General features: G+C 37.6%; 1 protein-coding gene across 2 annotated transcripts in view; it reads left to right on the top strand.

The window, feature by feature from the left end:
• cpne5a (copine Va) overlaps nucleotides 1-27,590 on the top strand; it is a 90,045-nt gene that overhangs the window by 40,714 nt on the left and 21,741 nt on the right. For both annotated transcript variants that reach the window (XM_032573285.1, XM_032573278.1), the window contains 7 exons: nucleotides 3,765-3,828; nucleotides 11,308-11,411; nucleotides 11,675-11,779; nucleotides 16,911-16,952; nucleotides 17,289-17,364; nucleotides 20,149-20,202; nucleotides 20,674-20,735. In XM_032573285.1, coding sequence (XP_032429176.1) covers nucleotides 3,765-3,828; nucleotides 11,308-11,411; nucleotides 11,675-11,779; nucleotides 16,911-16,952; nucleotides 17,289-17,364; nucleotides 20,149-20,202; nucleotides 20,674-20,735 — 507 coding nt within the window. The remainder of the gene's footprint in view (nucleotides 1-3,764; nucleotides 3,829-11,307; nucleotides 11,412-11,674; nucleotides 11,780-16,910; nucleotides 16,953-17,288; nucleotides 17,365-20,148; nucleotides 20,203-20,673; nucleotides 20,736-27,590) is intronic.

Raw genomic sequence — 27,590 nt, 5'->3', positions numbered from 1 at the left:
CTGGTTTGAAAATAACAACAAAAAAGAGAGAAACAGTCAAACATAACGGTGCTAATCTGATGCACCAGACTCGCTTTGCTGTTTAGTACCTACATGCCACAATTCTGCTTCTCTCTGTACCAGAAAATATATCAGGCCATCAGCTTGAGATTTAACTTGGGCAGTCATCCAAAGCACACCAGCCAATCCATCACTGACAATAATAGAGAAAAGAGAGATTTCTCAGTGGCCTGCCTAGTGAATATCACCTTAAACACGAAAAAATGTGAAATGGGCTTGACTTAAAACACTTTGGCATAAAGGAGTGGGGAAAATCTGTACCCAAAGAGATTTTTTTCCCCCAGATATTGCAACTCAAGTTGGTTTTCACCAAGGATATCACATTATGTTCAGGTTAAAGAGGTCCATGATGATTTGGGTTGTTTATCCCCTTCCATAAAAGAAAACTATAATTTGAAGACTATATTTTGTATACTTAAAAATAGTATAATTTTAAAATTAGTTTGAGAATCTAAAACATTAATTTAACACCCAGGAGAAAACAGAATAACATGCTTCATCCCAAAGAGCTTGTCGAGCCTTATCAAACACTTTTTTACGGTTCTGTTTACATTCTGCTTGTTATCCCATCGCTGCCCAGAACAATCACTAATTTCTTTTGGGAAAATAAAACAATCAAATCATTTTCTCCTGTTAATTCCAAGTGCAATTGCTCCTACCCCACAAAACAATATATTTAATAAGCTCATCTCTACTTGAGTGTAAAATTACAAAAATAATGCTTTTTGCTGTTATTCCATTTCATAACCAAACATAAAAAACAAACCCATCAACTACTGCAGCGTGAAAGGATAATTTTCTTTTTGCTGGATTCTTCCTCATCTTACTGAGAGGATGATCCGCCCTCACTTTTGTATGCGTGACACGTTTCTGGGCTGTTAAATATCAAGACCATTCTTCATCCTAATGACCTAATGTGAACTGCATCATCAATAGCTTCCTTTTCCCTCTTTGGACTTTAAACTCACGCACCTCCATCTATCTCAGCCCCACACTGTCAGGGAACGGAAAACGGAGGCTTTGTAAATAACAGTTGCTTTGCAATGACCTCTGGATGGAAAATTATAGATGCCTCGCACCGAACCTGAATACCTGCAACCTTAATGACTATTATCATGCATGTGCTCTTGCTTGGCAAAAAGAGAGCACAAGTTTTCTTTGTACAATCTCAAAACAAAAGGTTTGCCAGGAGACTGCAATGAGCTGAAATATGCCGCTTGATCTGTTTCGATTCACTTCATCAAACAGAGACCCTGTCAGGACCGCTGCAGCTACCTTTCTGTTTCAGCATTAGTGACAAGCATGACAGCTGTTCTTCCTGTTGCTTGTTTTGCTGATGAAGGACGATTCTGTACAACGAGGTCCTGTTTCATCCCTGTCTTCTCCTGTCTGTCTTCCTCACGGGGATTTGTTTGATCTCGTGAATTTCTGCTGAAAGGTGATGGCAGACGTGAAGCTGCTCTGAGTGTAAACACGAGGCATGCTAAGGCCTTCAGGCAGAATCAATAAACATTGTGCGCGTTGGTGTGTTGCATTGGGTTGGTCAGGACCATATGGCACAGAATCTGTTGGATGCAAACAGGAACTTGTAGAGTGACTGTATGAATTATGGAGCAATGCAAATGGTGTTGGGCATTGCAGCTCCTCAAAATTATGGCACCTTCTGAAACACATTACTGTCTTAAATTAAGTGTCAATATCTCAGCTATGTTCTTCTTGATTCTTAATATATATATAAACTTCTTTATGATTTATTATGTTATTTTTGTCCTATGTCCAAATTTCACAAATCGAAATTTTTACTAAGAAAGTGAGCTTAGACATACAAAAACATACATTTCAATGCATAGACTTTCTGCTGTTCTTGAATGTTCTGCCCAGATGTCCTCTGACTGGATTCAAATAAATATTCAAATATTCCGACGTACAGATTCCCCCAGCATTCGCCCTGTTCATGAACAGAAAGCAAGACCACCTCTTTGCATTTCAAACCGTTTCATCATCATCATCATCATCATCGTTTCCCCCCCCCAAAGATTTGTCAGTGAATGAATGTGGAGAGAATGAGGTCCGTTTGTGCAAGAGCTTTCACATCACCAAAAGTCCAATCTCGTAAGGAAACCTGCGAAGAGTCACATGCCAAACACGTCAGCAAATAAGGAGCTATTTATGCACTCAGCTTGTGCTTGCTCTTCACATTTTAACAAGAAGGCGCCGGAGAAAATGCGGTGTTCAATAATGCATGACTAATTTAAAAGACCATTGGCCTTTCGGTACCTGCTCACTTATCGGCGCCTGAGATGGTGGCAGAGTGGTTCGTCTTGACACAATTCTTGAGCATTCACTTGATTTTAATTCCCAGTTTGATGGGAGCCCCGGCAATGGCTTTGATTTTTAGGGAGATAAGTTGGCCTCTATTGCTGTGTTTACTGGGTTTATCGCCGAGCATTTTATGGACTCTTTGATGTGTGAATGGTTGGAGGAGTGAAACATCGATAATTCAGGGAAAGTTAATTCACCTTGAGTGGAGTCTCCGCGGACCTTAAAAGACAGAACGCGAGAATTAAATATGTCTGCCCTCCGAATACAGCTGCCTTACTTCACACATTTCCTCCACAAAGATAGTGCAGCACTTAAAGCTGATTCCTTTGGATGCAGGATCTATGGAGAGGTATTGATCAAACTTGACGCCTTAGAGAGCTGATTTACTTTAATGGTGCGTTTTACAAGATGTGTTACAGGACTGGATATTGAGAGAAACCATAGTGGAATCAGCTGAAACTGTAAAACCGGCAGTAATGGCAACATTTCTTGTGCAGGAGGATAAGAAAGAGATATGCACTCTTCCTTTCCTAATAGTCTTCTTTGTCTAACCCATTCTCAAATGTTTAGAAGCTGAAAGTTTGAGCTTTTTGCAATGCAAGCCTCTATTGCTGCAGTGACAAACTGCTTCTGGTTCAGACGGACAGAATCTAGCGTTAGGTGACAGCCACGTCAGCTGTCACAGCTTGACGAGGATCTGCAGCAAGTTTGACCTTTTAATGATTGGACTCCAGCTAAGGCCACAGCAGGACTTGCATGTAATTTCCCTCTTTACTCTAAAAAGATGACAGGATGTCAGCAGCGGGAGAGCTACTGTATGATTGATAAATTGAAAATCCATTTTGTTCTGCTCTCACTTAAATTTAGTTAACATATTATTCACAAGTGCATGAAGTGTTGAAATATGGCAAGTCACCTCATAAAAATGTTAGAAAAATGTTCAAAATATTGCATAAATTGACTCATATGTTAGTTAGCTGAAATATTAAAAGAAGGTTCCCAAACAAGGTGAGATATGGAAACACATCTGGGCAGAGACCCTTCGATTTGCTGCTAGATAAGGCAAAGATAAACACATGCAACTCTTAAAAGCTTCAAAATTATAGCTAAACTAGGGTAATAGTAATTTACGATAATCTGTAGAAAAAAAAAACTAAACTTTTTCACAAAAAAGAATAAAGAAGTCAGAACTACAAGAAAAAGTAAAACCTGTCCCTAGAAATTCTAACTCTGTCAGATTTTATAGAGAAGAATTTTTTGGGAAGATTGTGCTACAATAAAAAGCCTCCAAGAGCCAAGTTGCAAAAATTTAAAGGTGCACAGTGGATCGTTGAAGCTGCTTTTATTAAAAGTTTAAATGATTCGTTTTTTTCCCCCCACAGGGGCATACCTGGGAAGACATGTGGAACCATAATCTTATCAGCTGAAGAGCTTGGAAACTGCAGAGTAAGTCCAAAAAGTTTTGTCTGGTTTACTTACTAATTTCTTTTACAATAAATGCTTTCCAGAGGAGATTTTTTTTTATCCATCCACCTAAACAAAGGCACATCAAGCTGTATGACACATAAAGTGGCGCGAATGCATGTTTAGCAATGCCCACACGCCTTTGTGAAGCGGGATGTTTTATATCTCTGCCGTCGGTGAGATGTATCGTATCATAAATGTTCTCATTAAACGAGCAGGATACGCCGTGTTGCCAAGCGAAAGCGTTTGTCATTTGCAAATTGTGTACCTAGTGAATATGCTACAAGCATGAATTGTTATTTAATGAGACCGCCTTTCTTCCAATCACTAAATTGGACCTTTACTCTGCTGTGTGGTGTTAATCCATGAGTCCACATTAATAACCAGTGTCCGGTAATACTCACTGGCTTTCTCTCCTCAGTGCTAAATGAAGATAGTAAATAACAGCATTATAGTTGTGCCAGCATAGCAGCAGAGAGCAGTAAGATATTCTGGGCAGCTCTACTGGGCCTCCCTTTGAGGTTGTACAGTAACCCATTAAGTGACCATATTCTTGTTTTATTGCACCACATAACGTGTAATACTCTGAGAGTTCAAAGCTATGTTAATTCCCTTGTACTTTCATTGAGTTTGACTGCAGTTTTACCTGACCTGACTTGTCTTACTTTGTTTTAAATAGTCTTCTGTTAGGAAGAGGCAGATCAGATTGATGCAGATAATGAACCTGCCATGATAAGCTGCCCTGTTACACTCCTGTGTCGGCGCTCATGCTCATTGAAGGACCGCTGTGAGTCATCAGGTGCATTGCGTCTGCGATGATGGCGGTTAGCAACATCAGTGCAAAGCACCACTTCAGGAGGCGAATTAGTAATATAAATGCAAATGATCATTACCGGTACAAATGACTGTTTCTGGCCAATTAGAGATGGAAAGATGTGCCACTCCAGACCTGCCCTGTTTGCACAGATTTTAACCCTGAAAGACATTATTACCTCGGCAGCTTGAGAAAGTGTAGTTAGAATAAAAGACAGATAAGTAGATGTGAAGATGCTGCTGTCGGCGATGTCCCACATGACTGAAATGTGATGGTTTAGGATTCCTACCGTCCATCTGGATAGTGTTTATCAAGTAATCCGCCTGTGACCAATAAGTCGGCAGCTGAGGTGCTGCTTTGCCTGCAGCTCTTATTTAAGGAAAATTGAGCGGAGTGGGAATCAACGGAAGGAAGTTCTGCAGGGTTGGCTCGAGCCTTCGTGGTGGATTTGCCAGGTATCATTAGACAGAGAAACAGGCTTTGCATGGATCAAAGACTTCCTCCTGGTTTGCTCCTGCACACATGAGCATTGGTTGGCCTGCTTTCAGATCTTCCTCCTGGTCTCTCTGCAGCTCCTTCTGGTTTAAATTTTAAGAAAACCTCTTTGCATATTCCAGCTGCAAACCACAGTGCACACCACAAATGAATTGGGCATAGCAAGTAGAGAATTTAAGGAAAGTTTAATGCAGGATTTATATGGTAGAAAAGCAGATATTAAGCTTTATTCTGAAGGATAATGCTAATAAAAATATTAGGCACATATTAAGAGATATAATTCATATATATTTTCAAACAACAGTGCCACCTTGAAAAGGAATGTGTATATTCCCTTCAATTTTTCAAATGTTGTCACATTAAATTAAGCCCAAAATGTAATATTATTTTTAACAGATTTTTCTTTTTTTAGATAAATCAGTTGTACATTAACAGCTTCTAGTCTTTTGAATTATGTTGTTACCAATTTTACCAATGCAGTCAGATTTGACGGTCTGTGTGTTTAAACATCAAACTTACGACAGATTCTCAGTTGGATTTAGGTTTGGGATTTTATTGAAACATTATAATGTACCAATAATGTTTAGGTATATTATATAAAAATTGTTTCATAAAGTAACCCCAATTTGAATCTTTGCCAAACACCTTTTAGACATTTAAAGTACAGCTGCATTTATACTGACATTTAATTACTCACACAGATTTTATTTACGCTTTAGGTGACTTTCGAAACCATTGGTTGTACTGAATTTTATTTAGTAGTATCACAGTAACGTTGGATACTATTAAGGAAGAATATTTTATAAATTAACTTTGGAAAAAAGTTTGGCTCTCTCTTCCTCTAGATCCCAGGTACTCTCAGCGGGCGACGTGCGGCCACAAGGAAAACAACAATGCGTGTTGACGTCACAGAATTACAGCGTTTAATCCCATACAAAGCAACGTATGAATTATCAACAAAACTGCAGAGGAACAGAGATATACATTCATTACCTGAGACAGGAAAAAATAGAGAAAGAAAAGGCAAAGACGCGTCTTTGGAGAGAGCCGATGCAAAAAAGCAAAATAGTGGCAGCTTTCTGAATTGTTACTCCTGTGCACGAATTCTTATACTGAAGGTGTGTCTTTCCTTTTTAATATATTCAATTAAGGTGTACCTCTGGTTGACCAACTGGAAGCTACCTTGGACACTCAGAGAAACTTAGAACTCCCCCTAATTTACGCCAAAGATCAAAGGCCATTTGCTCTCTGGTTCAACAAAAGAGCCAACAGCTGCATCCTGGCCTCCTGGGTTCTACGGTCATTTGGGTAAAGAAAAACATAAGATAAGATTTCACAGATACCTGTGGAATCCGAAGTCTCTCCCGTTATCTCTCCTTACATAAATTCTCAGGACAAACTTAAATCCAGTAATTTGGTTCAAAGAAAGGTTATCTTTCACAAAACCAGTTTTGCTCCTCTGCACCCAGCACCTCAAAAGATTGAGTCTTGCCAAAAATAACACATAAAATCAACAGAACAAAATGAGGTATAATTCCTTTTTTAACCTATGAAATATAATATTCAATCCTAAGTATACCCCATTTAGCATAAATCCTGAGCAATTTTCTAATACTAAACAAAACATTTTCATTCAAACAATTTCCATTTGATTCTGATATTGTCACAGATGGTACAATTTTCAAATACATTCATCATTTACTAGATTAGTAGTTCTAAAATTAGATAATACAATCTTCATTAAAACATGCTATTAGTCCTTAGAAAAATGTCTTAGAAATTAAATGTTAGTGGTTTCAACATTTTATGTTGTATTTAGTTTTACACCATCCCAGATGTTGGTTCTGGAAGACTTTTGATCTTCTGTGAACCAAACAGACTTCTCTCCTCCAGGCTCAAGTGATACTGCCCTCCAGGAGATGCTAATTTTATGGCCTCCTGTCCTCTGATAACACAGCAGGAGCCTCATTGAGAGATCCCCTTTGATCTGCATTTGGTTCCTGTACTTTGAATACTTACCCATCTGGTTTAGTTTTAAATCCTTAACACAAACCTGTTCAAAGTTAAGAAATTTGTTCAAAATCAGAATGTTCAATATACCTTTTAGATATGCCGTAAGATTAACTGTATTAAGCACTAAAAATAATCATTTTTCCTCAACAATACATATAAATAGCACACTTTCCAAAGTTTTATTAGTAAAAAAAATTTATTAAAATGCTGACTTTTTATTACTTCTACATCACAATCATTTATTGCGTTTGTTTATCTGTTCTATAAAATCCCCCAAGATGCATTGATGCCTGTGGTTGTGTAAAGTAAAAACGTTAAAGGAATATGAATACTTCTGCATTATGGGAGGCATGCTCTCAGTTGTATCCCTTTGTGTTTGTTATGAATAAAGCAACACCAGAAAGTCAATCATGGATGATAAAAACATAAATTACTGCATATCCCTGCACTAAACCCTATTTTCTGAATGATTGTTATGATTATGTCAGGTGTTTTTCTTATGCAAATATTTCCAGTGTTGTACTGAATTCAAATTGTCAAATGTCGCTCTGTGCATGCACTTTCTTTCATTGACCAAACTCATCCTCACATTTGTAGAAATCCTCCTCCTCTGTCTTTCATTCATCATGGACAAATGCAAACAGAGGAAATTAATTGATGCGTGAAACATACAAAAGAGCTGCGTTAATGTCCATATAATGCTTTGGCACGTGATTCACTGGGTGATTCACTGCACTCTGCTGTCCTGAAGACGCCATGGAAGCTTATGTAACATGCATTCAGGTTTTGTCTGACTTGCTTTGTGGCCCTTTGAAAGGAGAGCCCCACTTTGGGAAACTGACAGGGAGCATCGCTCTGCCACTTATCCTGTGCGGCGGCGCTATCTGGATAAAGCAGAGAAAAGCATGCAGACTGCACTCTGTATTCCCCTGCTACAGCTGCTGAACCTCAGTGGCTGAAATGAATGTTCTGCTTTTTTCCTCACTTAATGAGGGAAAACTGCACAGCACCAAAGTGGGTATGTGTTATTTGCACCTAATGAGGGCTTAAGGCGCACTGTTGCCATGATAGTTTGATTGTAGAGGTTGCATCAGGGTTGTTGCATGGTGGGTTTTGGACAGCTCCAAAGGGCTTTGGTGACTGACACTAGCAAACTCTTTTGCTATGCTGCATTATTTGTATAAATAGACCTAATGGGAACATGTGAAATAAGATGTTCTTGTGAAAAGCCACCAAGGGACAGCTTGACATAGTTTAGGTTTTAAAATGCACATGGGTTTCTCCATAGGTTTGGTTCCCATCAGTACTCTCCCTACCGTTTTTGCTAGCTGGTTAAAAAAGATGATAATAATTGAAAATGACGCAAGGAAATGAAAGTAGAAGAACAGCAGCCACTTTAGCTGACAGCACGGGCTGTTTTAAAGAGCTTTTCTCTATCACACCATAATCTGTGCTGATTTGAAAAATCAAAAATTATTATTGGAACAAAAGAGTCAGATAACGGAGTCAGCTCATTTTGAGCAGGATACTCCGAAGTGTTTTCATGCAGGAGGGGAATTCACTTTTCTTTCTCTGCAGTTGCCTTAACAGAGCAGTCGGGTCGGTGCTGCGTCTGTGTCTGAGGGATGTGATAGGGGTTAGTGTGAGGCAGGTCACAGACGGATCGTGCCGCACTGATGTGGGTCAAAGCAATCAATAGAGGCCGTGTTCAACACATTGCTGATTCAGATCAAATAGCAGCATCAAAAGCTAGAAGCCTGTGAACGTGCATGGTAAAAATAGCAGCTCTTACATTCCCATATGCAAGAAGCACTTATTCTTGAATGTTTCTCAGTGTGTCTTAAAGAAATACGTGTGCAACCCATAAATCACAATGATAATAAAAAATTATTTATTCAGTCAATTGAAATAGTAAAACTGCAGGTCCTTAAACGATAATGTACACTCTTTTCTTTCTTTTTCAATTTTGCTTATCTGTCACGGGTGAATGATTTAAGTCATCAAACAAATTTTATTATCAGACAAAATACCATTTTAAGATTATGATTCAATTTATAAAGGAAGCAAATACCCATCCAAACCAATGTAACCATGAATGTAAAAGGAATTGGTCCATGTAATATTGAGAATTAAGTTTGCTTTGCCATTTTTTCAAAAGCTAAGTTCAGTTTCACTGGACACACCCAGGCCTGATTACTGCCAGGTGAGTAAAATTAAGAAGTTAGTAAACAGTAACCTAATAACAATTTGATAACTTGACAAAGTCTAAAAATGTCCAAAAGCTCAAAGCATGCTCCAATCTAAAGTAATTGAAGAATAGACAAAAACATTCATCAGTCTTGAAAGGGTTGTAAAACTATTTCTGAGGCTTTAAGACTTGACTAAACTCCAGTGAGAGACATTATCTACAAATGGAAAACAAAACATTTAACACTAATAAATCTTCCCAGGAGCAGCCGGCCAACCAAAATTATTCCAGTAGTACACAGATGTCTCATAAAGAGATCACAAAAGAACCCAGTCACATCTATGGCACTGCAGATTTCACCTGTCTTAGTAAAAACTCGTTGTTCGTGACTCAACAAGAAGAAAGAGACCGAGCAACAACAGCAACCATGGGAGAGTTACAATATGAAAAATATTGTTGACCAAAAAGAAGAACACTCAAGATCTCAACTAATATAATTATAATAATACCAGCCTTTCAGTGAACAATGAATTGCAAGACCTTGGGGAAAATAGTTTTGTTGGCTGATGAAATATTTCAGAAAGTGTCATGCAGAGGTTTCTTCTAACTTTTTCATTTTGACTGACAGGGTCAGAAAATCCCATCATAGTAAATTTGCACCTGTTTTAAAATCATCCATCCATCCATTTTCTGTTCACCCTTTGTCCCTAATGGGGACGGGAGGGTTGCTGGTGCCTATCTCCAGGTACGTTCCGGGCGAGAGGCGGGGTACACCCTGGACAGGTCGCCAGTCTGTCGCAGGGCAACACAAAGACATACAGCACTCACCTCTAGGGAGAATTTAGAGAGACCAATTAACCTAACAGTCATATTTTTGGACTATGGGAGGAAGCCGGAGTACCCGGAGAGAACCCACACAGAACATGAGAACATGCAAACTCCATGCAGAAAGAATCGAACCCAGGACCTTCTTGCTGCAAGGCAACAGTGCTACCAACTGCGCCACTGTGCATTATTATGATTTTAAAATCATAATAATGACAAATTCAGTTGCATGTAATTTTCATTCGGTTTAATTAGTCAGGCTGGACAAAGAATCCACATTGTGCCTTGTACAAATGTATGGAAGTGTTTTAAAGTGGTAGCAATTTCAAATATGTCTGGTTTAATTTGGCGTAATCTGAAAAGAGCCAATTGATGCTCAAAAATATATAAAAAAAAATATTAGGTGATACCAGAGTTATGTGAAACGTATGTGAAATGTATCTTATTTAAGACAAACTTTCCCTTTTAAGGTTTTTACCTGCCTTCACATTTAATACTTGACTGGTTTCTTACCAAAGCTTAAATAGTGATGAGCTGAAGTTTGTTAGTGACCATCAATAAGGTCACCTTTTTCCTCATGTGATCATTTAACTGTCCAACGCTTTATCATCCTGGAATGCAAGCTCATATTTAGAATATAGAGAAACTATCAGTAATCAAGAGAGCTGGGACTCAAAGAGATTGTCCTTAATCCAGCAGTGAACAATGAATTGGTGCCTAAATGAGTATAATTATTATAATACCAGCCTTTCTAGTGTATTGTTGGCTGTAGTTTCATATTCAGCTCCCAGCCTATTACTGCATGTACGAAGTTTTAGAATCTGTTTCTGTGCCTCACATTGTTACTATTATTATACTGAACACAAAAGGTATTTTCGATGCAAACAAGAGTTGCATAATAAAAAATGGTAATGAATGCATTTGTACATTTTCACAAACTAGAACCCAGTGCTTGGTTTTGCTCTGCTCCTATTAGAATTCAGTGAGCATTTTTGCCTGTTATTTGGTGCTTCACTGCTTTTATATCTTGGCAAACAGCATGTATAAACAAACAACAGGAGGGACACAGAGGCAAAAGAACAGATTTACAATGTCCTTTACTCTCGCTGTGGTTTTTCCTTTGTAGGATTATGCCACCATGCAGTTCTGTGCCAACAAATTGGATAAAAAGGACTTCTTTGGAAAGTCAGACCCCTTCATGGTCTTCTATAGAAGTAACGAGGATGGCACGTGAGTTTACATCTGGATTCTGCTTCTCTGTGCGGGGATTAAAGCCAGGTTGATGTGCGTAAAGATTCGAGATGAAAGGAGTCGAGTACAGAAGAATTCATACCGAGGCCTCTTTTAACTCAGCTGTGTACATATACAGGCGGACAGAATTGGTCTCAAACACAACAAAGCTGCTGTGGAGAGATTTTTTTCTATATCCTGGTTTTGTTTTGAAGCTCTGTGCTTCTTCAGGATTGTAAGTTTCTGTTCATCTTCTGCTCCAGGTTTACAATTTGTCACAAGACCGAGGTGGTGAAGAATACCCTGAATCCTGTGTGGGAGCCCTTTTCCATCCCTGTCAGAGCACTCTGCAATGGGGACTATGAAAGGTAGGCTGACTGGTCTCGCACAGCTAATGTTAAATAATACAGTCATACCCAAACAAACTGCAGAGGTCTGAGTTTTTAAACAAAACCTAACTCTCACATTGTTGTGATCCACATAATTTAAACACACCAATGACTAAAATCATCCGATTATTTCCTTCACCAGGCTTGATGTGTTATGAAGTCATTGAAAACTAAAAATGCCCCTTTTTACTGATCAGTGAATACATAATAGCTAAGTGCTAATAGGTTGTGCTGACAACAGCAAAGTCAGCATACAAGGTCTGCTTGGAAAACAGTTGACAGCTAGTAATGCTAATCATGGTAGTTGTAGATGATGAAGACAGCTGAAAATGTCAATGTAAAGTTCGAGAACCACTGTGTGTTTTGTCAAGCAGAGAGCAATATATCATGCAACTCATTTGATCAATCAGTCAAGTTTATTTGTATAGCACATTTCAGCAACAAGGCAGTTCAAAGTGCCTTACATCATAAAAACACAAAAAACAGTGTAGGGACTTTAGAACTGGTGTTATGTGCTCTATCTTCCTAGTTTTAGTCAGAACACAGGCAGCAGCGTTCTGGATCAGCTGCAGCTGTCTGATTGATTTTCTAGGCAGAGCTATGAGGATTGTTGCAGTCATCAATGCAACTAAAGATAAACGCCTGGATGAGTTTCTCTAGATCTTGCTGGGATTTTTAGTTGGGTTTTATTTGTAGTGATACCTCTGTCCTTGCCTATCCATTGCTTTTCTACGCAATTGCACTTGATTCTCATCTCCCTTCAATGCCCCGTCTACGCTTCCTCCCATTGAGCTTGATTTCTTTAGTAGAATTTCAACCAGGCCAATCAGGAAACAGAAGAAGTTGTGAAAGATGACGTTGATTTTCTGCGATGTTTCAGAATTGTAGTCCTGTAGTTTTGGCATCAGAAGTGGAGGAAGTGAACAAAACTGTTCAGTAATTAACATTAACAGTCATCTCCTTCAGCTCAGCTCTTCTCCTTTCGCACTGGAGGTTGGTTGTTTACAGCACTGGCAACTTCAGATAAACTTCATCATGGGCATTATATCAGCGATTGAAATTAGGTAAAACTTGAACTGTATCCACGCCTCCAGCAAGTAAATGTCTCTCAATAGCAGAGGGTCCAGGATCTTTATTTGAAGCATAATCTGGAGGACTTTATTAAATTTGTTAATTTTCAGTGACTGAAAGACACAGAAGTGATTGGAAATTGGCTGCAAACTTTATGATCGATGCATCTCTAATAGTAAATGGAAAAATGCATCAAATTCAAGTTTGAGTCAATTTTCTTGCTTCACTGTTCCATAAAGGCCTCTCTCTCTTTGCAAATCCTACTTCCCCCCCATCTGCTCATTCAGTCACCCACAAACAGTGGAAACCTTTCAGCATTTCACATCTCTTATTGGCAGCGGCATCTTCCATCTTATCTGCGTCTTTTCATGGCAAACCGCCGCCTTCCAAGGCACCCGAGCAGCAGTAGGAGTTTTGACAGGAAAATAAGAAATAAGAGGATAAACAAAGATAGTGAGGGAGAGTGGCTGCACTTGTTGTTCTGTGGATGTTGACAGTGGGTTGGGATAAACAGAAGAGCCTGACATCATATGTCCATGTGTGTGTGTGTCGAATCATCAAAGTGTGTAGGTGCAGATATTCATGAGAGTGAAAGAGAACATGTTAAACTTTGCCCTCTTCACCAGACCAGGTGTCAACGAAGGTTCCCCGTTTCGATGTTTCGATCCTGCCTCTGCTCACCTGTCCAGAGAAACTAATTGGGTCAGACAGATGGAGCAGAGGCATGAAAGACGTCTGATTCCCTTTGAGGCTTTATGCGGCACAAGAAACCCCTAGCAATTTAGGCTCTACTCACTTTTATCACAAAATATTGATAGTTTGGTCTGCTGTGGTTTTTTCCTGTTCTGAATTTAGTTGGCACCATTTAAAATTCAGTTTAAAATGTAATTTTCTCTTAGTGATCCTGTTTAAAAATATATATTTTTATGTTTTTTGTCTTTAAGGACAAATTGGTTGTATGTTTGAGGTTAATATCTGTCTGGAAGGTGAACCTCAAACAAAGGACGATTTATTTTTTATTATTATTTTTGTCACCTTGAACAGTTTTTTTACAGGGTTGGTGCTGTATTTAAATCCATTTACCTCCCATGAACTTCCTGAGTCCCTGTTGGATAAATTTTGACCTGATCTTATCACAGCACCTTCTTTGTTGTTTCCCCCACACAGCTTGTGGCAAACTGCAGACGGGACTTCACATAGCTTTCTTTCAACGTTGGCTTTCGTCTTTCAACTCGTACAAAAAGGTCAAATTTATAGAATTTACAATAAAAGTTCTGCTGAAAGGTTTTTCCCACATGAACTGTGACTCTTTGAAGCTTCTTCAGAATTATCATGGGCCTCATCACTGCTTGTATCATTTGTCTGGCCGACCATGTCTTGCAGTTGTGCCATGCCCTTTCCATTTACAAATGATGAGTTGAACAGGTTTGGTTATTGTTGTATAATAAAAAGTCTCCACAGTTTTATCTGTGACTGATGTTTCTTCATGATGCTGATAGTTCTCCTTTCCCCTTTGACGCCTTCGCAGAAACACACAGTTGAACTTCCTTTCTGAGTTACGCTACTTCTAAAACAGCAATTAGTGTCACTGAATTTTGCTAGATAGATATTGGAGTGAAGTACCTGGATACATGTTTAAAACAACAAGTGTAAAGGTTGCAGGTAGGCCTGTCACGATAGCAAATTTTGCTGAACGATTAATTGTCTCAAAAATTATTGCGATAAACGATAATATTGTTTGAAGACCTTTTTACACTGATTTAATGGAAATGACGTAATAATGCATGCGATTTCCTGCCAAAGGTAGATGCACTTTATTTTCAAAAGAACACTAAACACTGGAACTGATAAACAAAATAAACAAAACAACCAAAAACAAAAATAAAATGGATTCTCAGTCTCCATTAACAAAAAACTCACTTGAAAAAAAAAACTAAACAACATAAAGCCAAAGTGTAAATAAATACTGCATTCAACCAAAAGAGTGCAGATTATGAAGTCTGTATATTATGTTGCCCTTCAGTAATAATTAGATTTAAATAGAGAAGATGGGCACATCGACTACCTGATGCAATATTTCACACTACATGATTTTTTGCTCCTATTTTTCCCCATACAACAATCTTAAAACGTTGGTCTTTCTAAGATTGTGTGGTGTGTCGTCGTTACCGCTCCGATCTAAATCAGGGGTTTTCCCCGACTGGGAGCTTTAAGGACACCTGTTGAATGTGACAGGTAGCCAATCAGAAAGCGCGGATTCTCCTCCTGCTTTCTGAGGGGAAATTACGTCGGGGAATCCCAAACAGCTGACATGGCGCAACCCGAAGTCCAGCGGACATTGGAGATGATACGTGGAAACAACATTAATGTTTATTCAACATGCAAAGAATATAGAAATGACAAGGGGAGGAGTTGGAGCGAAATTGCTACCGCAGTTGATAAACCCGGTAACTTTTCAGCTGTTCTTCGTTAACGTGACGTAAATAGGTTATAATGAATTTCATTCAGTCAGGACTTTACGCTGACACTAGCCACATGCATTGCAGGTAGATTGTAGTAAAGCATTTATTAATGCCTGGTTTTAAAATTAGTTCACTGAACTTGTAGCCATTATTTTGTGCCCATTGTTGGACATCACACGGCAGGAACGAACCCGATCGAACAGTTATACCTAGGATTTCTGTCGGCTAATGTGTGGTCTGTCAGGTTTTGACAATGGGCCGACAATCGGCCGACAGCTCCAAGATCGTGTCTTGTGTGCTGGGCTTTACACTAAGTAAAATGAGGAAGGGAGGAGTCAGTGGAGAGCACCGGAGTTGAGCCTTTTTTCATTTGGCGTCAGAACAGAATGAGAAAAAATGCCGGAAGAGACGATAATGCCGATAATTAAAATGACGTCGATAGTTTTAATTTATCGTACGATTAATTGATTTACCGTTTATCGCGACAGGCCTAGTTGCAGGTTTATGAATAATTTTTGCAAAGCACTGTTGGTTAAATACTTCTTGTTACTTTTGTTCCATGTTTCTCATGTTTTTCTACAGTAAAAATCAAGATAATGACAAGATCACAATGATAAGGAGGAAGTACACTCTGCTCTCTGCAATCACATCTTTCAGCCTCGTGCGAATCTGATAAAACTCTTGTAATCACTTGGCTCCGTTAGTGATCAGAAAGTGGAATCGCTCTCATTTCTACTCCAGCGAGCAATACGAGAGTGAAATTGATTGGGGACTGCAACTGAAGCTAAGGAGGTGCTCTAAGTCTCTTCTTGGAACCGATAACTATTTCAATGCCAACTCATCACCAGCCTGAAGTTATCCGTAGTGTCAACATGCATTAGAAGTTTCTCCCATGGTGTCCAAAAATGAGCTTTTTCCTACTCTGATTCGGAAAAAATGTTCAAACAGTAATTAGAGAATAGATTCACAATAAAAAGATTGGATTAAACAACTTTATAATGTCGGTAAACGGTGCAGACAGAATGAGTTCAGGTCAGAGTTAGCAGGGCGGCCCTCTGTCATCCCGTCTTCTTTTGGACTCCCTGAGACATGATTGACAGCAGCTAACGGGAGGGTGAGGGACGTATCCTGATACTTTTTTTTTTTTTTACCCCCTTTCAGCTCAAAAGGATGGAGACAGCATTTCTTTACTCTTATCAAATCCTCTCAGGCTAACACAGTCATATTCCATCAATCAGAATATGGGTTTTGATGAGGCTTGTTTGTGAGACTGAAAGCACTTTTTGGAAATAACAACCTTTGCTGTATTCAAATTATTTTTATTGGTCTGATATATTATTCTATTCTTAAATGTTGTGTTTTCATTATCTGTAGGTGGAGAATATAGCAGCTTATGTGTCTGGCACAGAAACAGCAAGATGATGTGATTGTTAGAGTTTCAATTTTACCCACTATCCATAAAAAATATGTTGTTTTGAATTTGTATTACTTCCTAAATACCATACCTTCTTGCTGGCATCCCAGTTGGAACTCGTTATGGAAATGAACTCTTTTCTCTTGCTGTGGTGTCTTCACAGGACAATCAAGGTGGAGGTGTATGACTGGGACAGAGATGGGAGGTAATGATCAACATCAATTTGTAAAACTCTCATTGTACTTTGTTTCAACACTTTTTTTTAATCAAATGTAATGAATTAACTATTTTAACATCTTATTTAAATTTTTTGTACAGTAGAGTATTAATTTACATCCTCTATGTTCTTTCACTCCATGTTATGATTGTTTATGAAATAGCTTTAAACCTGAACTTCTATTTCTGCAACTAGTTTTACCAGTATTAAAAGTAATTTACAGAATAAAGATTAGAAGGTTTGCGTTTCAGAAGTTGTGCTGTGGTTTTTTCACTAAATTCATCGTCCTCATGACACACTTTTTGTGTTTTTTTTCCCCACCAGTCACGATTTCATTGGTGAATTCACAACAAGCTACAAAGAGCTATGCAGAGGCCAGAGCCAGTTAAATCTATATGAGGTGAGTGGAGATGGAAAAAAAGAGACAGTTTTCCACACATTTGCCCATGAAACCTCTAGAATAATTAGTGAATGTAGTGCCAGGCTTCCTCTTGAGTATTGTTTGATGTCTTGTCATGGTGTTCCCCTGCTTTAAACAGCTTAGACATAGAATCCAGGTCATAATGCAAACCTGACCCATTTATTTCAAACTCTAAAGGGATGATGACTCCATTTGTTCAGCAGAACAATTTTCTTCATTCACCCTCCATGTCGTTACAAATAAGAGGCACACCAAGCCAACAGTGGATTAAAATAGGTTACATGGTAACTGCTATACAATGACAGCGGCCATTTTGGCCATTTTTCTGCTCGGTACTCAAGAAACCTAAAAAATCATCGTCCCCAGAAACTCAGGGAAGTCTTATTTGATACCAGTAAATGAGTTAATTCTTGGAAATACTGATATCAAAAACATAAATTCTCATTTTATCCTCAACCCGGTAAACATTGAAGACAAAGTAGCTAAACAGACCTGTCGAGGATTTCTACTGTATGTAGTGAAAATACAAACAAAGAAGTAGAGCCACATAGATGCTTGACAGGACTTACTCCTCGACCTATTTTAACATTTTGCAACATTATAACCTCAAACTTCACAGCATCTTATTTGGATTGTATCTGACAGACCGACACAAAGTATTGAAAACATTTCCATTTCTCTCTTGGTTATGTCTCTAACAGCTTCACACATCTAGAAACTGGAAGTTTTGTTGTTTCTTTTGTGCAAATTAGCTGAAACTCAGTCAGATTGGATGAAGAGCATCCATAGCATGCAACTTTCTAGTTATGATACAAATAGCTCATTGGATTTTGGTATGGACTTTGACTGGACTCTTCTAACAATCAATATACTTTGAACCAAACCACTCAATTATAGCTCCTTCAGTATTTTTAGGATCCTTGTCCAGCTGGAAGTTGAACCTCTGGCCCAGTTAAAGAAATGCATCCTCATAGCCTTGCCGCCACCATGTTTAACTTTGAAAATGCTGTTTTCAGGATGATGCACATTGTTAGTTTTCAGTTGCATGTATCAGTTTCCACATAAACCAAAAACACAAATGTTTACCAGATATTTTCTTCTGCATGGTTAAAGTGTCTCTAGTTGTGGCAAACTAGAGTTAGGACTTCTAATCGTCTTATTTGTTGTATAAAAAGAAAATTTGCTTTAGGTGCAATAAATGGTTGTCCGGTCAACACATCATCCCACCCAGGCTGCAGACCTCTATTGCTCCTCCACAGCCTCCATGAACAATAAGCAGATGGACTCCTTTTACTAATTACATGAGCTGAAAGCAGTGGTTTTGGTCTTTCACAGGTCAAAGGGCTGTGTAAGTGTGCTACATCAGAGTGTTATTTGTGAAAATTTCCTTCAAATTCCAGATTACGTGTTTTACCGTTTTCACTAGGACTCCCCCAAAGAAGAGATCCTTTATCTCAATTGAAAGGCTTTTCAACAAAAATAAACAATTATGGACTACTTTGTCAAAGTAACATCAAAATATCCCAATAAAATTCATTGAATGACAAAATATGAAAAGTTTTAAGAAATATGAATACCTTTGCAGTGCTTTGGATTTATTTACTTGGAAAACCAGGTTTGGTGTAACCTGTCATATTAAAGCAGTCTTTGATCCAGCTATGGGAGGTGGCCAATCTAAAAAAAAATAATAATAAAGAAAAGTAGCAGGTGGAAATATAATGTGTTGGGTTTGAAAAAGTGGATGCAGAAAGAGTGAGGATCCTGCAGAGCTACTTGTTTTACAGTGCCAACATGGCACACAGAGGCACATTCAATAAGAGCTGACCTCAATTTAATTAGAAAAGGAAGTACACCAGTGTCTTAAAGCTGCTATGGACCAGAACAGTGATGAAGAGTTCCTGAAGTACTTTAAGGATGCCTATAAAAGAATCAAGCTTCCTTTTTTATCCATGGATGAAAAAAGACTTTGAATAGGTAACAAGTTACAATGTTCAGCTTTATTCACACTCAACCTGACATGCACAAAGCTCATAAGCATTAACTCTACAAGCTGCTATGTTAGAGGGATAATAAAAGCTGGCTGAATGGCATGTGATATTTTTTTTGACATAACCTGAGCTCAGACAGTAGCGGCTGTAGTGCTATAAGGCATGATCTTTGTGGTGAAAACTATTTTTAGAAACCATAGAGAAGAGACAGAAAGTTTCCTTCAGGCCGATGGTTTATGTTTGTGCACAAATGCATAGATTAATCAGCAGACTCATTTGACCTTGCTCTCTCGGTTACATTCTTTTTTGGCTACAAGCTCTTAATGCAACTTTGATTAAAGGGGGGAAAAATTTCTCTTCTCGCTGCGCTTATCACCTGTTTTTGACCATTTTCCTGCCCACATTCCTCTTTCCCGCACGGCCTGTGGATCTGCACAGTTTAATTCATTCTGAATGTAGTTATCGTTTTGTTTGCTACCGAGGGTTGAAATGTAGGACAAGTATTCTTTTGTCCCCAAGGATGCATGTAGGATACAGAGTAGGTGGTTATAAAAATCCTCCTGAATAATCTGTGTCTCACTGCGAGACATGATCAATGGTGCCTCATTCTCACCTACTGCAGATATTGGATTCATTCCCTATGCACCATTACCCTTACAGACAAGGAACAGGAGGACAAAGATGTTTTTATTACTCGCCCAGGGGTGGATGGAGGGAATTGTGTTGCAGGTTTACATTGTCATTATCATTTGTTCTTGCCCGGCCTTCATTCCAGGTGGTGAATCCAAAGAAGAAACTAAAGAAAAAGAGATATATCAACTCTGGCACGGTGAGGCTAATATCAAGGATGCACTTCATTCCTTCACTCATCTGCAGCTCTTCCCTCTGTGCTCACCATCAGGTTTCCACTAAGCTGATTTCACAAAGCAGTCCAACACCTCTTTTTAAAGTTTTTTTTTTTTTAATCTCTCCCCAGTTTCTTAGTTAAAAATAAATGTAAGATTTCTCCTAGTCCTTTTAATGGAGTAATTATAAAATGTTTATGAATGAGACTTTTTTTTTTTATTACTGCTCTTGCTCTCGGTGAATGCCGTGGCTCTGTAATTAAAATCTGTGAATAGTTATCCATCATGCTGATCATCCATCAGCCATGCTCATGTGCAGTGATTCTAATACTAATAGACTCCACGGATATTCTGTATGGATAAGTAATTTTGTGGATGGTTAGCTTAATATATAGATTGGCAGATTTGATTTTATTAAATTAATAAACACGCTGTGTTCTCTTTTTCCCCCCCAGGTGTCATTACTGTCATTTAGTGTAGAGTCGGAGCACACATTCTTGGATTACATCAAAGGAGGGTGAGTCTAATAATCCTCATGTCTGCATCTCATAACATTGTGTTTGTGTTTTCTAACAGCTACATAAAAATATTAAATAAACTTTGATTTTTTTCAAATTGGGACATAAATCTTCCTTTGTTTGTGTTTGAATACGTAAAGGGAAATAAATTATATATTATTATTAGGAGGCTCACTTGTAAGCAAAATTACATCACAGACAAATCCACACATTTAGTATAAATCTGCTAAAATATCAAATTAGATATCTATATTTTTTAAAAAGGATTGTTCTATTCAGTCCAGTTATTCATACAGCACCAGTTCACCACAAATGTTACCTCAAGACACTTTAAGAGAAATACCTCCCATTTTTATCTGAAAACATAGTATCCACTTTAGTCCAAATTAAATGGAAATATATTTTTAAATAGACATATTCAGGTCTAATTACCTGAATATGTCAGGTAATTAGCCAAATATAAATATAAGCCAATATATATAAGCTAAATATAAGCCAAAACAATAAAATTCAATTAATTATTGAGAGCACATGTCTAAAACTCGAGTCCCTTCATAACTACAGTATGTCCTTCAGACTCTTAATTGCCACAGAAAGAGAGCCTGATGAAAACAGGTGTGTGCTTTAATATAGTTTAAGTTTAAAAAAGTCAAACCAAATCAGTTTTTAGTTGTATAAATCCAAATCACTTAGCATGTGAGTGGATGTTAAATGTTATTTAATGTTCTGAAGTTCTCATCAAATTGTTGATGGGTAGTTTTATCCACCACAGCCGCCCCTTTGAGGACATTCATGGTCTTCATTATGGGCCAAAATGGAAACGAGTTTGACACCCCTGATTTAGAGGAATCATGAAATAAAAACATGTTGGGAAAAACACCACGCCTAAGTCACTTTCATTTCAATCCCATGCCATGAAATCTTTGTAGCCTCATTGTTGCCTTTCTCCTGCAATTACCCAGTTTCTTAATAATATCTGGTAATATCAGGTTTGTCCTGCATATTTGGAAAGATATCCTGGACTCCAGTCAAATATCATCAGTCCCTCCACTGCACCCACCTTTCCCCATCCATCTTACCTTTACTATTTGGCAAGGTCTGTATCAGAAGAAAGAGATTTATTGAGAAATTTTCCATTCTAGGAAGCTCCACTGATTGCATCAAGTCGTTGTCTTTGCAGCAATCTATCATCCTAAACAGGAATCTGACAGATTTTTTGAAGTGGGTGTGGAAAGACGGATATCAGCCAGACACCTCCTTGAAAAAAGTTTAAGTTTGTCATCTCAACCAATATTAAATTCCCCTGAATATTTAAATGTAACTGGAAGTCAGAGTGAAATTTTTTTTTAGAAAATCCTGTAATAAATGTTTTTTCTACTGCTACTGCAGCAGACACTAAAGGTCTGCCTTAGATTTGATCTACATAATGTTTCTATGTAAACCACATGTTGCAAAATAAAGTGTGAGGAATAGCATAGTAACAGCTACAAAAGTAGAAAATTGAGAATAGCAAAAATGTTACAGTGACTAAGGTAAATGGGGTGTTATCGATTTTTACACGGCTTTTCAAGTTGTTACTGTGTCAGATCATCCTTAGTAATTGTTGTCACATAAGATTTGCAGTGATGATAAAACAGAAAGCACATCCCTAAAATTATTGGGTTGTGGGTTGGACATGTGCAGAGATTTCAGTCTGTGCTTAATATTTCACAGCTTTTTGTCTTGCGCTATGTTCAGTAAATTATATGTTGGAGTCTGTAGGGGCTGGTAGTATGTGGTAGTTTGTATAGCCCATATATTTGTGAGAAGTTGTACTTTTTTTCTTCAATGATTCTGCATAAAACATTATTTTAAAAGACAGCAGAAAAACTCAGCCTTCACTGTAAATGCCCATCAAGCACATAACCAATGCAAAGCAACGGTTATCTTCGTTTTTAAGCTTTAGGATGAAGGAAATCCACTTTGGATTCATTAGTTCAAGCCTCCGAGGAAAATGGTTGTGTTTACTGACATGTAGGTTATTAAAAGTTGCAGTAGGGAGTTTTGAGAAAACAGTGGACTAAAACTTTGAACAAGCACACCCTACAGGTCCGTTCCCTCGGCTCTGATGCACTGCGGCTCTCCATCCAAGCTCTCCCCCAACATATTGGTAATTTGTTAGTTTTCCTGTAGTCTTAGGTTGTTTTTCCTGACATTAGCACTGCTACAGCACACCAGCAATCTTCAGCTTGAATGGCAGTAAGCACTGTGCAGGGAAGGATATGAGCGGCGCATACATGAGCACTGTTGACAAAGACGTTCCACCTGGAGCGCTGAATTCCTACAGATGGCTGTAGGATCACTGGTAAGACATAGTGACACATTTAACTAATATGTTTAAAAAAAGTATTATGAATATGTAAATATGTATTTAACAAATACGCAAAAATATATATTTTTTTATATAATAAAATCTATTTTTATAAAAGTTACCCACTGCAGCTTTAATATTGAAAAGAAATGCTAAATACACTTGAACTTGATCTTACTCAAGGAAGCACCATGTTTGAAGATGTTCAATAAAATACATTTCTACCAGCACTGTTGTGATTTAACCTGGTAAAGGTTAGTAAGCTATCACATCACCATTTGAGCTTTATCAGATGGTAATTTGATCATTATACATTATAAAAGTGACATAAGGCTTTGCTACATATGTTAGGTTATTGTCAAATTACATATCAGTTACCAAGATGTTAGCTTTGTTAATGTCAGCATCAAAATGCTTCTGTGTTTCTCTCTGGATTACATATAAACTCTTGAGAAAAGATGAATATTTAATTTATTTAAGAATAAGTCCAACACTCTTTGGAGATTACGTATTGCATAAGATTGATCTCAGTACCAGTTATGTTCAATTATAAGCATGTATTGTGCATTTCTGTAAACTCCTCTTACACACTGCATCCCTCCTAGCTTCTCGTCCCTTATGTTAACTTGTTCAAATAACCAAATTCATGCCTCACAAAACAACTTACTCTCTGCTTGCTGCTGATTTGCAACAGCATAATAAGAGCTGTCACAGTCCCGATCGCTGTAACCAGCATTACAATTTCAAAGAGCTCCCTGCTGCTGCACACACCCGCAATTCATCTGCACTGCTGTCTGCAGCTGAATTTAGGAACTTGTGAAAACATCATTATCACATAGTTCACAGTGTCTGTCAGCCAATGCTGTGGTGCTTATTGGTATATGCTCCAAACAGTCAAATACAAATCTTCGAATACTGCCTTTCACTTCAATAGCACTGCTTTATTAGTGGTTTGAAATGAGTGCTACCAAATCAAGTGGTTTGTATTTATTTATCTTTGAAAATTTAAAAGTCATTCTGATATATTCTACTTTTCTTAATTATTCAGTAACAATAATTAGAAAAATAAGGGCTGCGCACTTATAAAATACACACAAATTTGGTATTAAAATGCCAGTTGAGATGTTGTCAATAATTCAGCTGGTGCAGCAGCACATTGAGACTTCCCAAGTGTTGTGAAGAATTTAGAGAGGACACTGCTGAGATTTATAAATTAAAAGAGAGCATAAAAGGGGACATTTATATTTAATGCAGCTGCTTTAAGAGCATTACTTTAGCTCATCCTATTTTCCCATCCCCTGCCTAAGGCAACACAGGCACCACACACATTTTCTTCAATTTTATTGATCAAAAAACCCCTCCCCCTGAACTACCCCCCCCTCCCCCCCCCCCCCCACACACACACACACACACATACAGTATATATATGTATATATATGTATGTATGTGCTCTTATAACCTCAGAGCTTAATTAAAAGCACATCACATATGGAGGAAATGTTCCTCGGTGGATCAGCAGCTGCCCTGATTTTAGATTTCTGCTGCTTTACTGCTATTGGCTGAGTGTCCCAGATCCATGTTGGTCTCTCTCCAGCAAACTCAAATAGACACAAACACTACATAAACCCACATGTAGTAACCTCACTAACACAAACACATTCTCAGATACTATAAGTTTAACATTATAAACAACAAGGGTCTACAAAAAGAATTTAATGCTAAATTTACTATTTTTGATTATTTATTTGCTTTAATAATCATATTCTCAAATACCAGAATTAGCATTTGTGCATACCTACAGTAACCTACGTTTTGGGTCTGTTTACGGGATTCCAGCTACTGTCTCTTTAAATTCCTTCATTTATACTTTGACTTTGATGTATTTGATATTCTTTGAGATGACATGTATGTTGCACTGTGATTAAATAAACAAAGTAAACTGAATTGAGTAAGTAAGTAAAAGTTTATTTTTATAGCACATTTTCACAGACAGTGGTCACAAGGTGCTTAACAAGAAGGGTAAATCCAACAAAAATACACAGAAATTTACAATACAGAAAATAAACATGTATATCATGTATATCTTTGAATAAAAATTACTTTAGCAGGTTTTTAAAAGTGTCCACAGAATGCAAACTGTGTAGGAAAAATCTCTTTTCCCTTTAGCTCTTATTGGCAGCAGTGTGATTAGGGCAGGGACTATATGACCCCTAACTCTAACCCTATTTGCATTCTTTAGAGCAACATGTTTAATATTTAATGATTAAAACAAATGAGCAAAATTTACCTCATCCATGCTCTTCCATTAATTAGCTTTACCCAGATGAGGAATGTAGCCTTACTTGTGGCGGTACAGCAAGAATCCTTCATTATTTTGTTGCAGGAAGTTAAATATATTTAAATCTCCTCAGTTCCTTTGTGCAGTTGCAGACAATCTCTCCTCTCTGTGTATAGTTGCTACAGTATCTCCAGTGTTTGCTTTGATAAAACCCTCAACAGTCTTTCATTACGCTGTAAGCTTTTCAAAAGGGGTTCCCAGAGATAAAAGCTCTCTGAAAGATACCGTCAACAACGTGACTGCTACAGGGAAGGGTCAGTGTTTCTTCTCTATTTATTATAAGTTAAAATAGCTGTGATTTACAAGAAACTTCATCCTTTTTGTCTCTCTGGTTTTGTCTTTGGAGGCAGAGAGCAGAACATTAAACAATGTAGCTGTATCCTGGTTGTTATCCGGGTGAGCAGTCTGAAATAATTTGAGTATGATAAATTAGAGCACATCTCCTGAAGATTGAATGCAACATTAACTCTTAACCATGGTGTAAATCAAAAGTCCTACACCCAAATCCCCACCTGCTCTTCATGAGTCCAGAGGTAAATACTGATTACATAATTGTGCTTTGACTCATTTAAGGGCAAATGGCAGCTAGCAGCGCAATAAAACACACTTAATGATATAACATTACTTTGCTTGATGGATAACAAACCTTTTCATATTTTTTGTAACATACTGTTGAAAAATTCCACATTACTTATTAATTGTAAAATAAAATGGAATCATAATTCCTCTGGTAAGATGTTGATCGTAAGGTTTCTCTGTTGATTAACAAAAGCATTTTCTTCCTTTTGGTTATTTCTCCATCTGCTGTGGTTGTAGCTGATTAGAGGAAAACTGTGATCTGATGCATACAGCAGGTCCACGTTGCTCACATCTGCTGGACTTGATGAGTTTGTTTAGGTGTGTGTCTCTTTAGTGCAATTAGAAACATCAATTTGGTGCAGGAATTAAGCGGATAGCAGATGAAACATGGTTACAAAAATTAGAGGAGATTGCAGCATGGATTGCTTAGCCATTGTAAGAAAGAGCTTTTCTTTTCTACTTTATCAAAATAGCTTTATCTTCTGTTTTGACTGTATGCATAGCCTTTATTAATGTGAAATTATTTTCTCTTTTTTACTTTGTGACAAAGTAAGAAAGGGAAAATAAGACATATTGCATTTTATATGTTGTCTGCAGGTTACAAGACAAACTGATAAATTAGATAAGAATGATCTGGTGAAAATTTAATCTAATAGACCATGTTAACTTTATACAGACAAGAAACAAGTTTGGTTCCTTGATTGTGAAAGGAGACTGCCTGAATTAGAAAATATGTACAAAAATATCAGAAACTAGATTTTTTTATGTTATTGGATAACAAAAACCTTTTTTTTGTTTTTATCTACTAACTAGCAGATTATTTTTTTATTTTAAAGAAATTTCACCATTTTATTCCAAACTGTGTTTTGTCAAAATTCTGTCTATTTGAATGTGCAGAACCAAAATGTTTGCAGTTTCAGGGTTTTGCTCAAAACAGTATTTGATATGTGACTTTATGATATAAGGTTTAGCTTTCATGGGGTCTTTGCTTGAAATATGAATGAAAAATTTATCTATTCTTCACATCTTGCAAATGATAAAATAGTGAAACAAGTTATTACGTATCCCTAGCTGATAAAAACATTAGGAATCTGAAAGCGAGGCTGAGCAGCATGTTGTAGAAAACTGATTTCAGAGCTAACTTTGATATTTTAGACCTCTGCTATTGATTTCTCCCCTTTTGTGGGATTTTTGCTCTACTTCTCCATCTCTGCCAGGTGATAACCAACACAATGCATTTCAGATGATTTCTCTTTGGAGGAAAAAAGCAATTTCTTTTTCAGAGACACACCACTGCACCCTGAACATGCTTACAAAACAGGAGGTTTTAAAAAGAGATCTTCAATTTTTTTCATTAACCTTCAATTGGTGCTGAGATACAGCCTAATAGAAATAATTAAAGTCCAAAAGATGGATAGCGTTCTGTTTCAAAAAGGCTAATGAAAGATTTATATTCCCTCAAAATTAAATCTGTAGTTTGATCAGGCGGGTTAAAACACTTGTGTTCAGACCATATGAGGGTTCAATAGCTTCCTCTCAAACTACTACAAACCCTGAACCTCATAAAACTTAATAAAGTGATGCTCT

This window comes from Xiphophorus hellerii, chromosome 1 (assembly GCF_003331165.1).
Source record: "Xiphophorus hellerii strain 12219 chromosome 1, Xiphophorus_hellerii-4.1, whole genome shotgun sequence".
NCBI classification, from domain to species: Eukaryota; Metazoa; Chordata; class Actinopteri; order Cyprinodontiformes; family Poeciliidae; genus Xiphophorus; species Xiphophorus hellerii.
Note: the sequence above shows the minus strand (reverse complement) of the source record. Positions and strands in the feature narration are given on the sequence as shown.